A 15063-nucleotide genomic window follows, 5' to 3' on the forward strand; every position below is an offset into this window, starting at 1 on the left:
TACTCTGAGGGCTCTTGTGCCAGAAATAAATGGTGCTAATAACAGTAACAACTAACGTGCCCATGCTCAGCAGGCGTGCCACCTGCCAGACCTGTGCTGAGCCCTACCAGGGTCACACCAGCCTAACCCCCACTACACACTGCCATGAAGGTACATGCCTGTGTCATGCCCATTTCACAGAGGAACAAAGTGAGACATCCATCTGTTCACTGGTACCCACCACACATACTCTTCAGGGTGCTGGGGCAACATCAGTGGACAGGGCTAGCAGGCTCCCGTTCTAATAATGGACTAGTAATGGACAAGGAAATTAATCAAGAAGTCAGTCATCTCAGCCAGGGCTGTTCGCTGTGAGCCAGTGATGTGACAGTGACTGGGGTGGTCAGGGGAGGCCTCGTCAAGGAGGTGACATCTGGTCCAAGCTAGAGGCACAGGGGGTTAATGGTAGGCAGGGCAAGCTGGGATTGTTGGAATGCAGGGTATCTAATGACCAAACACGTAGGATGACAGAGCTGTTCTTCCTCAGGCAGCTCAGCACAGGAATAGCAAGGCTGCCAGATGCCCTCTGGCTTCCCTCTGTTAACTCTGCACCCCCACCTCCTGCCCTGTTGTGCCATCAGGTCATCTATGACTTCGGTGCCTCCTTCATCATCATCCTCGTGGTCTGGGCTGGCTGCTCCGGGCTGGTTTTCCTCAACTGCTTCTTTAACTGGCCTCTGGAGCCCTTCCCAGGGCCAGAGGACATGGACTACTCGTAAGTGCATGTGCTGGCTGCCCCACCCCACCCCCGGCCAGTGTCCTGGGCAGCGACTGGCAGACACTCTCCTGTGGCCTCCAGGGTGAAGATCAAGTTCAGCTGGCTGGGCTTTGACCACAAGATCACAGGGAAGCAGTTCTACAAGCAGGTGACCACGGTGGGGCGCCGCCTCAGTGTGGGCAGCTCCATGAGGAGTGCCAAGGAGCAGGCGGCGCTGCAGGAGGGCCACAAGCTGTGTTTGTCCACCGTCGACCTGGAGGTGAAGTGCCAGCCAGACACTGCAGGTACCCACCGCACAGCCCTCACCGTCTAGGCCTGCCTAAGATGTCAGCAGGAGCATCTGCACTCGCACATGCCGCATAGCAGGGAGGGGTGGCCAGTCTGGATCTGGAAGTCTCCCCAACACCCCCTCACTGGGGCCAGCACTCGCTGAGGGCTCTGGGTATTCACTTAGTTCCCACTTCATCCCACAAGGGCAGATGGCACCAGCCACCTGGTTTACAGATGAGCACATTAAGGCTCAGAGAGGGTAAGGGTTCGCCCAACTCATTTCACACAACTGGGTGGCCCAACTCCAGCACCCACACCTTTCACTCCACCTGGGCCTGTCCTTGCATCCAGCATGGAATGATTTGGTTGGCAAATCGGGCCTCCCCTCCCTGTGCACCCAGCCTCTAGATGGAGGGTGGGCTGTGGGCTGCCGCAGTGCTGGCCAGGTCCTCCCTGAACTCAGCCTTCTTCCCTCAGCGGCGCCCTCCTTCATGCACAGCGTGTTCAGCCCCATCCTGCTGCTCAGCCTCGTCACCATGTGTATCACGCAGCTGCGGCTCATCTTCTACATGGGTGCCATGAACAACATCCTCAAGTTCCTAGTCAGTGGTGACCAGGACACAGGTGGGTGGCCCCTGGACCTCGGAGCACAGCCCCCCAGGAGAGCACCCCGTGAGCAGTGGTCGCCTCTGCCTGCCTGAGGGCAGACCCGCTGCCTGGCCAGCTGCAAGGTGTCAGGCAGGGCCTGATCAGCAGGGCCGTGAAATGGCAGAGCCCCAGGAACAGGTTGTTTGTCAGAGCCATTCATCACAGCCAGCTGCAACTGTTCTTTCATGTCCCTGTTAGAGTTTCCCTGTTTAGGACTGGGAGGGGAGGACTAAGACAGTCACGTGTTCGGGGTGTAGAGTGTATATTTTTCATCGCCTGAGGGGGATGGGGGGTAAGGGGGGTTGTTGTGCATGTGTTTGTAAATGAAATCACTGCCCAGAACAGAGTACTCCACCTGAGAGCTTGTTGAAAGATGGCCAGTCAAACTTAATGCTAATGCCAAGAGTCCCCCTGGGAAACCGCAGGATTGACACATGGAGAGGCTGGGTGCTGAGGGGCGGGTTGGGCAGTCTCTGCCGGAGACTTCGGGCAGTTGGGCCCGTACTGGGATCTGTGCCCTCAGCTGGGAAGCAAGGCCAGCAGAGGATTTCTCGTGTGTGTAATCCAGTCAAGGCTTGTTAAGTCTGGTAAACAGAACTGATAACCCACATGCCACTTTTCCAGAACAGCCCAGAAGGTCTTCAGCTGATTAGAGGTTTTGATCCTACAGAGAAAGTCATGACTTCCTCAGGGCCTAAGCTGAGTCAACTTTAGTCATCCCTAAACGGGACAAACACAGTTGGTAAATCCTTTTTATTGGCAGTTGCATTGGTGTGCAAATTTTTTGTTTTGGCCTAGGGGCACATACTCTAGGCATTGTAAGGAATCAAATACAGTTTTTAAAGGAGATGAGAAATACAGCTTTTAACAAAAGGGAACAATGACAGAGGGCCCCAGACAACACTGGTTCCACTGTGAAAAGGAGTGTCTTGTGGTGAAGCAAAGGGGAGGAGGCCTGACTGTCACAGGCTCTTGCAAAACTTCATAATGAACGCTGACATGGTAAAGACTTTAAGAGAACGGGCCACACAGGAGAAAAGAACCGAGTTGGCTTTATTTTGTCCAGTGGTATTCCCCCAGATTTCTATCACAGGAGCACTTGTATCATGTAACACTCACCAAAGTCTGTTCCACACTTGGGGGGAAGCTGATATGGCATGTCTCATAGCCTCCATTATAAACTCTGAGGCCCAGACAGAGAGGCAGAGACCTTGAAGTGCGCAGAGGGTGCTTCTTGGAAGGCAGATCTCCCGGCTGCTGAGTTGTGGTTTACTTGAGTTCTCCGAGAAATCTTTTGCTGCCCAAGAGGAATTTTTCCCAGTTGTTTCCCACATTCAAAAAGTCCATTTTAAGAAGTAGAGGAAATTGGCCCAGGAATTGGATCTGTGGCTGCCCAGGCATTGGTTTTCCCCATCCTTCTCCTTTGAGCTGCTGCTGTGATGCCCACAGCCCCAGCTCCGTCTAGGCTGCCCAAGGATCGGGGAGCCATTGGGGTGGAAGGGAGAGCAGCTCTGGCTGGCTGGGGGAGACCCATGTGTCATTTGTGTGGCTGGGTGTCAGGGTGGGTTCTTTGACCTCTTCTGCCCTTGGGTGCAGCAGGAGATAACTGACAGAGTGGTGTTCACAAGGGGCCGAATGACAGAGAAGGGCCCTGGTCCTGCCGGGTCTTCCACACCCACGCCACTTCCCCATCATGGTCCCAGCAAGTGCCTCAGGCCTGACTCACCCGCCCACCTGTGACATGCCACCAGCTGCCCGTGACTGAGGCCCTAGCAGACAGGAAACTGTCAGCTGGCATCCATGCCAGGCCCTTGCCTGCCTCTGCATTCAGAAACCTGGCTAAAGCCTGGCCTCCCCTGGGTGCTCTGATAGGCAGTCTTGGTGGGAAACGGTACATATGCTGGGCCCAGAGCAACCTTGCCCCTACGCCCCGTCCCCCTATAACAAGCTTTAAGATTTCTGCTGCTAACCTCGCTTCCTTCTGCTTTTTCACTTTTGCTTTCTTGATGCAGTGATGGCCACGGGTAAGCAGGGGGATTGTCGGGGAACACTGCAACATCCCCTCCAAGCCAGTCTCTGTTCAACAAGAAATGCCTGTCCTTCAACTCCAGACATCCCTCTTGGCCAGAACTGTGGGTAGGAATGGAGCAGTCAACTTGCAGCTTGTTTGCCTGAAAAAATCCCATTGTAATTTTAAGGCTCTTTGAAGATTAGAGCCCTTACGTCAGAGCCCCTGTGAGTGGTGCCTTCCTAGTATATTTCTACAGGCAGAGAACTGATGGCCAGTCACACGCAAGTCTCAGTATCAGGCCTTGGTAATTTTGTGGTTCCAGAGACTTCCTGGAGCTTCTGGGAGAGGTCATTGTGACATACTGGATTTCATTAGCTGTTTCTTGGAAACAAGCAGGGGATTTGGAGAAGAGAAGAGGGCGTGTGCCCCTTGCTCTTGGGTTGATTTCAGAGGTTAAGGTCTCTGGGCTCCCCTTAAGACCCACAGTGACAAGGATCTGGGTGGGTGGCCCAGGGAAGACCCCGAAAGGGTCCACGGGGTCTCAGACTCTGCCTGGTGCCTGCCCCAGGCCTCTGCCAGGAGCCCCCCATGATGCAGCCCCTCTTCCTCCTCAGTCGGTCTGTACACCTCCATCTTCGGTGTGCTGCAGCTGCTCTGCCTGCTCACAGCCCCTGTCATTGGCTACGTCATGGACTGGAGGCTGAAGGAGTGTGAAGATACCTCTGAGGAGCCCGAGGAGAAAGACGCCAAGCAGTGCGTAGCAGGGTCCCCCGAGTTAGATGTTAGGCGGAGAGAGGGTGGGCGGGTTTTACAGTCAGCAAGAGAGGTGAGAGGAGGGTGTGCCTAGAGCTGCCCCTGCAGAGGCTTTAAGGCACATGCTCATTCAGCTCTGCACACAAGCAGGTCTAGTGCTTCGTTATGAAAATTCCTCAGTATGCCCAAGCCTGGAAAGCAACACTGAGCTAGATGAAAGAAGGGGAGAAATGAGGAAGGCCTGTGCACAGACACTGGATATCAAAGCACTCTGCTTTTAGGACCACACTCGGATCCTCAGCATGGTTTCAGTGGGTAAACCATCTTAAGGCAGTCCTGCTCACCTACAGGGTTCGTCCACTCGGTGGGAGTAGTATGCCCCTATAACCAGAACGTGTTAATAGATCTGTTCATGATAAGCTCAAACAAGCTACTGGAGCCCTACTTTATGTAAGGGTTGGGCTCTGAAATCAGAAGATAGTTAAATGATATCCTCTGTGACTCCACCTTAATATAATTTACTGTTTATTGTTTCAGGCCCTTTGCCAAGCACTTAATGCATAATATTTCAGTCAAGCCTCACAACACCTCGATGAGGGGCTTACTGGTATTATACCCATTTTACAGATGTGGGAACTGAAGCTGGGGGTTTAACCTTGCCTGAGGTCACATGATGAGGAAGTGGTGGGCCTGGGACTCCCTGCACTTGACACTCATTCTTGGATGTCACACAATTGTCCGTGGGGTGTCTGCCCTGGGGATTGAGGCTAGAATCAGTAATAGTGGATTCACAAGGAAATAATTACAGAGACTGCTCTGCTATCTAGGTCAGGTCCTACAGCCAAGAGGTTGTTTGTGCCCATTCCAGTTCCATCTACTGCATGTTTCTTCACCCTCCTGCCTTGCAAGGGGAAATCCACTTACTGCCTTTTTTGACTTATCATCAACTCCCTGCAGGATGTGGGGGAAGCTGAAGGCAGTGGTGGCTCTACCACGGACTGATGCAGGCACTCTACTCCTTCCTCCCCCTCATTTGAGCTCAGTCCTCACTGAAGCAGGGCAGCGTGTTAGTGACCATCTTCTCGCATCTGACTTTCCACTCAGTGCTCAGTCAGGAATGTGCCCCAGGAGTGTGCCTAGTGCTGGTCTTGCCCCAGCAGCCCCCAGATAGTCTCTGAGTCTTGGTTGTCCAGTGCTGTGCCTTGCCTTGCAGGGCCTGCCTTCCTGGCGAGCCCATCCTCCTCCATGTGTGCTCTGTCTCCATAGAGGCGAGAAGAAGCGGGACCGGCAGATCCAGAAGGTCACCAACGCCATGCGAGCCTTCGCCTTCACAAACCTGCTGCTAGTGGGCTTTGGGGTGACCTGCCTCATTCCCAACCTGCCTCTACAGGTGGGTGTGGGGAGAAGGAGAGGCTAGGTGAGGTATGGGACAGTGTGACTGAAAGGTGCATGATGTGTCATGCAAGCCATTGACAAAGAGAATGGTGACGCCTCCATTCAACACCAACCAGCCCCTATTAATTTATTAAGGGCCTCTTCCATGCCAGGCTCTGTGCTTGATTCTGGGAGTGAGCTATAAATGAAACTGAGATTGCCTTTCTCAGACAGCTCTTCTCTGTGAAGGCACATCATTCTTAGGTCTTTTGAGCGTCTCGCATACCATGAATACCACCATCATAACATTTTCCAGAACTTCGTGGGGTAGTTGTGTGACAACTTGTTTTTCATTTGCTCGGACAGCTGAAATCTGATGTCCAAACAGGTCTGGTCAGTCAGTGGTGTTGGTGGGAATGTCTGCTCCTTTTGTACAGAGTGCCTGGAGTGTCTCTACATTGTAGAGAGTGGAAAAAGACCATAATGATTGCTTGGCATCTGGGTTCAAAAGCTTAATTCCTTTCTGTAAGATTTCCTATGCTTTTGGAACCTGACTTTTGGCAAAGATTATGAACAAGGTAGATCCTGTCACCTGCCTGGTCCCGCTCTTAGGTTCCTGAAAATGTTCTAGTTCAGTCAAGTTTATGAACGTTGAAGGGACATGAATGATGGATGGCATTGCTTCCATATGGGTGTAGCCCAAGTCCAGATGGTACGTTGGTCCAGGTCCAAAAAGAAAGCAAGAGGCCCTTCCTCTTTACAAGTGGCCACATGTTGAAATACGTTGAACATCCAGGTGTGTACCACCCACAGGTGTTATCATGTTTGTGCTAACACTGTGCATGCAGTAAACCACTGGAGACTTGTACCCATTCCAGGTGGGAGTTATTGCATCTCTGGTGCCCTCCCAGCCTCCTGGTGGCTGCCCTCTCTGCAAGAGTGGCAGACCCTTGCCCTGAACACCTTGTCCAGTTGAGGGGCAATGCTTAGTGGGGACAGTCATCTGCTTCTTGTTTCATTTAGTTCTCAGTAAAAAAAAAGTTATGAAAAGGCATTTGAAGTGGAAAGGGGAAGCCTGCCCAAGTCTGTGTGTGCACACTTGGGCACAGCCTTCTTTCAACACTACAGAGAGCAGCCTGGGCCCCCTCCACCACCCACATTCTTGGGAACAGGTCCTGGCTGTTGAGCAGGATGGCAGGGCTGTGCAAAGGACAAAGGGTCCTGATGGCAAAGTGGACGCTCTTGTGTTTATTAGGAATCATTAGCAAGTGCTTCTCAGAGCTTGCTAAGCCTGCCGGCAGTGGCCTTCTTGAAACACACAGCTTTTCTAGGGAGCAGAGAAGGACAGCCATCTGCCTGCCCATAGGGCCTGAGTGACCAGACAGGGAGACTTCTGGGCAAAGTCAGGAAATGGAGTCATGGTTAGTGGCCTCCCTCTCAGCGGTGCACTAATACATAACAGACTCTGGTGGGGGCACAGGAGGGAACCCTGATTCTGTGTTTGCCAATTTCCATGGTGTAAATGCTCACACCACAGCTGATTTCTATCAGTTTGATGTTATCGACCGTGGAGTTGCAAAGAGATTCACAGTAACACACCATGTGCGGTATTCCCACATACATATATGATAGACATAAAACACCATAAGCACACAGAAAACAGTAAAACATAGTAAAATCATTAGCAAAGTGGTGGGTTTTGAATACTCATTACTCTTGTTTTTAATATAATTTAATTGTAAGTTTATAAAATTTAATTTTTAGTAATGACTGTTTAGCAACTGGCTCACAAAATTCCTGAAAATTCAGTAACTGGCCCTAGAGAGCTGGTATGAGCCAACTCCAGGTTGCCAGTGCTCCCTCCCATGGCTCAGGACCCCAGAAACTGGGGTGGGGGACACCACAAGCGCCTTCACAGTCCTCTGCTCATGCACTGCTCTCCCTCCTTCAGATCCTCTCCTTCATCCTGCACACAATTGTGCGAGGATTCATCCACTCTGCCGTTGGGGGCCTGTATGCTGCTGTGTAAGTCCTGGGAGCTGCGGGTGGCCTGGGACCGAGGGTCAGGGAATAACCTGTGGGAGGTCTGTGGTGGGACTGAGGTCCTACAGGGCAGCCTGTCTTCTCAGGGTTCCTCTTGCATCAGGGGACAGGTACCAGGGTGTCTGTTGGGTGTGTGGGGAAGGCTGTACCTGGCAGGAGGTGGGTCAGTGGCAGGCAGTTGGGTGCCCACAAGCCTTGGCATTTATCACGAAGTCATTTCTCCCAGCCAGGGTCAGTGCCCCTCTGCAGCTCGTTATTGCCTCGGGGGCCTCTGCTCAGCCAAGTCCTGGGGCTGCCTCTGGCTGCTCTCCGGCAGGCAGGTGGGCAGTTCTGGCTGCTCTCCGGCAGGCAGGCGGGCAGTTCTGGCTGCCCAAAGCCACATGTCCTTCAGATGTCCTCCAGGACGTGCAGTGACACGGATAACTGAGCCCAGAATGTATCAGACAGTCCTCACCAGTCTCAAAGGGCCTGGTTCAGCTCACAGCCTTTCCCAGGCCTTGGCTAAAATAAAACCTGCCTCCTTTTCCAAGAGGCCACACATAAGGAACCATAGTTGTCCTTCCTCCTGGGCCTGGGGTTTGGCTCAAAAACTGGACCCCGAACACCATCTGCTGTCTCTCCCTGAATGAAGACCACCTTGTTCCTTGCTGGGAGCCCCCTTTCCATCTCTGGGGCCACTAAGCCTGCTGTTTGCCGATATTTTGCCAGAACTCTCTCCTCCTCCCAAGAGCATCCCATGGAGGTCATTCCAGGTCTGCATGGGCCCCACCCCCACCCCTGGGCCTGGAGGAAGTTGCGGCTGCCCTGGCAGGATCTGAGGGCTGTGATGCTGAGTTCCCATGATTACACAACCCCCCTCTGGATGAGGGCATAGCCAGGCCCAGCCTCCAACCTGCTCCCTGGGCCTGTTGCCCAAGCTATAGACACCCGCTGGCACCACACTTGCCAGTCAGCTCCACCGGACACTCATGGGCCTGGGGCACACCTGGGCAGGGTGGGGTCCTCCCCAGATTCTAGGGCCTCATGCTGGTCCAAAAGAGAAATTCACTTTGCAGAACTGTTAGAAGAAAGTAGTCTACAGCTGAGCACCCCACTGTTCTCTTGAGGCTATTCTGCCTCTTCTCTGGATCCAGTGGTACAGCCTGGGGGCACCAGTGCGCCTGGAGCCAGGCTGAGGCTGAGGCATACTTGGAAGGCCTGAGAGGGGCACCCGTGGTGACAAGTTCCCTGTTGCCCGGCAGGTACCCCTCCACCCAGTTTGGCAGCCTCACGGGACTGCAGTCTCTGGTCAGTGCACTCTTCGCCCTCCTGCAGCAGCCCCTATTTCTGGCCATGATGGGCCCTCTCCAAGGAGACCCTCTGTGGGTAAGAAGGGCTGGGGGCAGTGGGCTAAGGGTGCTGCCCCACTCTGCTGACTGGGAGCTGGGAGGCGGCAGTGCTCAGGGCCTTCCAGAGCGCTGAGGACAGGCAGTTTGGACCTTTGCTTAGGATCAGTTCAGGGTCCCCTTGTGAATGGTGGTCAGGTAGGAGAAGAGTATCTTTTCTGGACCTGATTTTGGGGTAAATAGAACCGAGTTGCTGTGTCTGCCCCTCCTGCCGAGGGCTGGGAGTCCTAACCAGGTACCTTGAGCTCTCCCTGGCCCTGGCCCCTCTGGAGATTCAGATCAGTAGGTCTGACTGAGGTGGGGGATCCAGACCCTGAGGGCCACTGAGTGGTCTGTAGACACCTGGGGAATTCTGACATTGGAATGCGGTATGACAGGCCCTCGGGCCTGGGGAACCTTCCAGTTTCAGTTTTTCCTCTCCTTTCCTGTGACCTTCTCTCTTTTCCCAAGCCTGAGGGTGAGGAGCGGTCCCGAGCTGGGCTGTGTAAAGACCACAGCCCCCGCCTGCTCCCGTGCCCCCCTGTGATGGTGCCTCTTACCCTGCCTCCCCAGGTGAACGTGGGGCTGCTGGGCCTGAGCATGCTGGGGTTCTGCCTCCCCCTCTACCTCATTTGCTACCGGCGTCAGCTGGAGAGGCAGCTGCAGCAGAAGCGGGAGGGTGACAAGCTCTTCCTCAAGCTCAACGGCTCATCCAACCAGGAGGCTTTCGTGTAGGCCCCCACCTCAGAACTGTGGCCTCCTGCCCTTGCTTCGGTGACTCACCAGTGTCCTCCTCCCCACCCCAGAGGACCTCCGTGTACCCCAGGATCCTCTCCTGCACCATTTTGGAGTCCATGCTCCTTCCTAGGGCCCTGTCCTGCCTTGGAACTCTGCGGTGGAAGGACGGGAGAGGACCATTTTCCTACTGCTGGAAGCAAGGGCTGCCCTGGGCTTTGCTCTACCACCCTGGGGCCTTGAGGCTCCATGGTGCCTGCAGGATGAACCAGGAGGACCCCAGCAGTCAGGCTCTCTCCCTCAAGTGTCTGGATTCTGCCTCTTGCCAAAGCAGAGGGGTCTGCCATCCACTGCCCACCACCTGCCCCTCGGCTGCATGCCCACTGAGCACGCCTGGCTGAGGATGAAGGCTTGCACAGTCTGCACCCACCTTGCCTGGCCCCTCACCTCTGCCCCTGGTCAGTCTGAGGCTGCTGAGGGAGGAAGGAACCTTCTCCTGTTGCTGGTGCTACTCCTTTGCAATTCCAGCCCCCTGTGGCCTGCCCCATATTGGGCCTACAGAGAAGCCCCCCTGGCTTAGAGCCTAGGGAGGGGATGCAGGGCTGGGTGTCCACACTTTTCAGGAGCTGTTGACAAGGTGGATCAGCAGGCCCTCCCCTACTCCTTCAGGACTTAAGTGGGGAGGAAGTTTCCAGTGACACCCTCCCTTGAGGCTGTGGCCTGAAGGGAATTAAAATGGCACCAACAGGGTACCCTTCCCACAGCACACAGCAGTTTCTGTGGACACAGGAGTGAGGCTGTAGCTGGCAGAGGTGCTGGCCTGGGTGGGGAGGTCTGTTTGTGAGGGGCCTAACGGGCTTGTGTACATGTGATGTGTTTGGGAGCTTTGTGTAGGTGGGGTGGTAGGGTGTGGGCTCTGAGTGTCTTTTCTCCTCCTGGAGCAGCCCCGGAGCCAGCCAGGCCTGCAGCAGGCCCAGTGCCCCAGAGCCCCTCGCTTACGGCTGGAGCTTGCGCGAGTATGGGGCCACGGCGCCCCCTGCTGGCAGCCTCCACCCGGGAATTGGAGCCGTTTACGTGGGACAGCTCTGCCTGACAGGCCTGGCTTACCAACCTTGACTGCCCCCAGAAATGTGTCTGACACTTCCTGGGAGCGCTAGGAGGAGTGGGTTGATTTTTAGATTTATACTTTTGGTTTATTTCTTTTAAGTTTTTATCAGACTCGTTTTTATAAAGCAATAAACCCATTTTCCTCCTGGTAAGGGATGCCCTGGCTAGCATATCCGTTAATAGCTACATGTCCAGTTTTGAGCTCAAGAGGAAAAGCCAAAACAAGATTTTCTGTCTCTGGTCAGCCACAGTCCTACCCATTTGCTCACCGGCTCTCTGGGTGATTGCCCTCTTGGGAGGGGCAGTGGGCCAGGAAAAAAATCACTCCCCACCCTATCCCCAAACCAATTAGGCTTGTGCAGACATCTTAGAAGGGTGAGCCACCCCCTGTTCTGCAGTTGTTCCAGCCAGAGACTAATCCTGACCCCCTTTTATCCCCTACTCAGATTTCCTGTCACCAGTCAACTACCCCGAGGATAGTTTCTCTTGAGTTCAGGACACAGGGAGACACCTCCACACACACACACACCTGAGAGTCAGGCACAGAGACAGGCAGAATGTGGTCATGGGAGGAAGGTGCAAGAACAGGAAGGACAGACCAGTCGCAAATTCCAGCTCTGCGGGAACAGTTGAGCATGTTGAACACACCTCATCTTTCTAGGCCTCAGTCTACTCCAATGTTAAAAAACAAATGTGGTTAAAACAAATACTTTTCAAAAAGAAGAAAGACCTAGAGCAACATTTCCCAAACCATTCCTCAGAACACTTAGTCTATGAGATGTTAATGGTTATTCTATTTTTTTTTAAAGAAGCTTTTTAGTAAAATCTGAGAAATGCTGACTTATAGTTAATCATGTTTGTTTGTAGCCAGCACCTGCAGCCCTCCTGACATGCTCTCAGGCTTAGCGGCTTTCCGAGAGCTGGTGTGGTAGGCTGTGGAAGAATGGTTTTAGCAATCAGAGCCACCCTCCAGGTGAGGCCCAGTGGTCACCTCCACCTGCAGCAGGAGCTCCTTGGCTGCTTGTTACACATGGAAACTCCAGGTCTTGCCTCTGACCTAGAGGGAATCTGGAGCCTACATTTTGCTAAGCCCCGCCTGGTGATGCTGGTGCCCCTCTGGAAGTCTGATACCCACCAACAAAGAAGAGTGCAGTTTGGGGAAATGCTGATTAGCAAGGACCCTTCCAGCTAGGAAAACACTGCATTGTGCAGACCTGGCCTCTGCTGACCCCAACAGCACCCAGGCCCAGCTAATGCGGGAGCTGCTGCCTTTCTCCCACCCACCCACACAGCACAGCAGGTGGGCACTTTGTGGGGAGAAGCAGGCATTGAGAAACTAAAATTCAGGGTGGAAAACAGTCCAGAGCCAACAGTGTGTGCAGATTAGGGGCATGAAAACAGGAGCAGGGTACTGTATGTGTTGGCCAGCTGTACCCACACACCCTTGTCAGGGGCTCTGACATTGCAGAATTGACAGGTTAACAATTTCCTATTATCATCATTGAATCATGGCAACAATCCAGGAGCTAAACAGATACTATTATCCCTATTTTTTAGCTAGAAAAATTAAGTAACTTGCTCAAGGTTAGAGCCAGAATTTGCATTTGGGTCCTAAGTTGCTGGAGCAGTCCATACCCTCTAGACTAGGACATACCATTCAGAGCAGCAGCCCCAGGGACCACCAGGCTTTGGGAGCAGAGCAGCAACAGCCTAAGGGAAACAAAGCCAGGCATAGTCTCCATTTCTTGGAGCCAGGAGTTTTCTCAGAGTGGGGTAAACTCTACTTAGTAGAGTCATCTTGGCCCTGGAGGTGGATGGGTACTTGAGGGAGCAAGTCTCTGGGATGGAGAGGAGCCCCAACCCCTGAAAGGAGCACTTTGGGCTGGGGAGGAGGCTGTCGGCCGGTTTCACTTAGAGCAAGGAGGAGCTTGGCCAATCTCAGATGCACTGCCAGGAGCCCCCTCCTCTCCTGACACCCCAGACTGGAGTCTAGGTGTTCCTTTGTGGTTGGCCTCCTCCAAACCCTCCTGGCCCCTGCCTGCAGCTCCTGCCTGATTAGGGAAGATTCCCACCCTCCTGAAGGTCACAGGTATGGTTGCAGGCCCTTGGGGTTCCTTTCTGTTTTGCTCTCTCTCCTTTCCCCTCTTCTACTCAGTTTCAGCCTGGTCCAAAGAACTTCTGCTCAAGGACACTGAAAATAGGAGGATATCCAGTAATGGGGGTACAAGTGCAGGACTGCCCTCGACAGCAGCACAAATTCAGCCCAGTGCAGTTTTTTATGCATTTACGTGTCAGCCTATGGGAATTTGAGTAGATAATGCATGTGGGGTGGGTGATGGGGCAGTGGGGACAAGTAGTGGGCATCTAAGGTGAGGGGCTTCTGCCAGAGAGCTCTGAACAGGATCAGGCTTCAGGGGCACCAGCTCCCCTCCCCTTGAAGGGGTAATGTGATGGGCTCTTGTGGGCTTTTGAGGCAGTGTGCCTTATCTGTTCCGGTTACTGGGCCCCAACTCAAGAATGGTAGCCTGTTTTCCCCAAATAAGTTTCATGGAAGTAGGATTAGAGAAGCCCAGGACCCACAAAGTGAGGGGTTGGTTTTCCACAGGCTGCAGTCCCCCAGAGGTGGGGGTGGGTCAGGGTGAGCAGGCAGGCTCTGTGAGCCTGTTCCCCACCATGCTTTCACCCCAAGCCCTGTGGTGAGGACTCTGTGATGAAGGAGGTGCAGCATCCTCCACGTGGGTGGCCTGCCACAGAGCAGGCCCCTCCCTAACAGCATGGAGCCACAAGTGCCCATTGGTCTCCCAGTAGCCTGTCTACCTCTTAAGTTAGTCATTCCCAGGCCCCACCCCTTGCCAGAGTGGGACTCCATCTCTCTGGGCCAAGGAGGCAATGAGGGCGAGAGCAGAGCTTAGAGGCCCCAGTGCAAATACTGTCTCAGTGACCTTAGGCAAGTCTTGAGTCTTAGTTTCATCATCTGTAAAATGGAATTAATGCTTCACTGTGAGGCTAGGTGAACATGTAAAGAACTTGCATGGTAGGGTACCTGGCACTTAATAGGCACTTAAAAGTGACAGCATTACTTTAATGGTCCTGGAGGAGTACAGATAGCACAGCGCCCTGGGACCATCCCTCACCCATGTGCTAGGACACCTACTGTAGGCAGCTCTGACCCAACACAGACTGGTAAAGGAAGTAAGGTCTGTTTCTGCTGACTCCTCCCCTACCCCTCTCAGAGCCCTGCTCTAAGCAAAAGCCTTAAGAGTTGTCTCCTTACTCATTTTTCTTTGATGCCTTTGGTAAGAGACTTGGCCAAGGCATCTTACAAGATAATCTCTGAAAGTGGAGGTTCAGGTGCTCTGGCAGGTTAGCATTGAGTGGGTGACTCAGGTCGCAGTATGTAGGCAGCAATTCACACCACCTCCTTGGAAAACTGCTTGGCCATGCTTCTGTGCGTGTGTGCATGCGTGTACATGCACATGTTGAAGTGTGAGATGTGTTCCGGGCATGTCATGTGGGCCGTGGTTATGGGAGTGTGTGGGAGCTTGTCTGTGTGCCTCTATGTGGACAGAGAAGAGGCAGAGGGGCTTGCCTTGCTAAGTCCCTTTCTGTTGCTGGAAAGGCATAGGCAGGCCTGAAGGGTTCACCTGTCGCCTTTGCTGCCCAGGGTCAATACAGTGTCACTGACCCTGACTTCCTGCCCCATTGCTGTTTCTGGCACCCAGCTTACTTCTTGGCACATGGTCAGCACTCAATAAATGTATGCTGAGAATGACTAAGAACTGCCCCCTCCTCTGCTGCTGTGTCTCTTTCTCCCTAAATCACACATCCCCTCACTCCTTGTCTCTTGTCCAGATGCCCTGCTGCTTGTCTGGAACATGCCCCCTGACCCTCACCACTCCCCCGGGCTTCATTTGCCATGGCCCAGCTTTGCTGATTGGGCCTTCTGCACTGTCATTTGAAGAGATGGGGGGGAGAGGGGGCGGCAGAGTAAGGGGCCTTTT

General features: G+C 53.6%; 1 protein-coding gene across 2 annotated transcripts in view; it reads left to right on the top strand.

Annotated features, from left to right (window-relative positions):
• SLC43A2 (solute carrier family 43 member 2) overlaps positions 1-14846 on the top strand; it is a 42265-nt gene extending 27419 nt beyond the window's left edge. For both annotated transcript variants that reach the window (XM_057501058.1, XM_057501059.1), the window contains exons 7-14: positions 621-754; positions 839-1041; positions 1505-1651; positions 4301-4439; positions 5706-5829; positions 7765-7838; positions 9098-9221; positions 9794-14846. In XM_057501058.1, the coding sequence (XP_057357041.1) occupies positions 621-754; positions 839-1041; positions 1505-1651; positions 4301-4439; positions 5706-5829; positions 7765-7838; positions 9098-9221; positions 9794-9955 (1107 nt within the window). In that variant the 3' untranslated portion in view covers positions 9956-14846. The remainder of the gene's footprint in view (positions 1-620; positions 755-838; positions 1042-1504; positions 1652-4300; positions 4440-5705; positions 5830-7764; positions 7839-9097; positions 9222-9793) is intronic.
• The last annotated feature ends 217 nt before the right edge of the window (positions 14847-15063 follow it).

The sequence above is a fragment of the Manis pentadactyla genome, chromosome 4 (genome assembly GCF_030020395.1).
Source record: "Manis pentadactyla isolate mManPen7 chromosome 4, mManPen7.hap1, whole genome shotgun sequence".
NCBI classification, from domain to species: Eukaryota; Metazoa; Chordata; class Mammalia; order Pholidota; family Manidae; genus Manis; species Manis pentadactyla.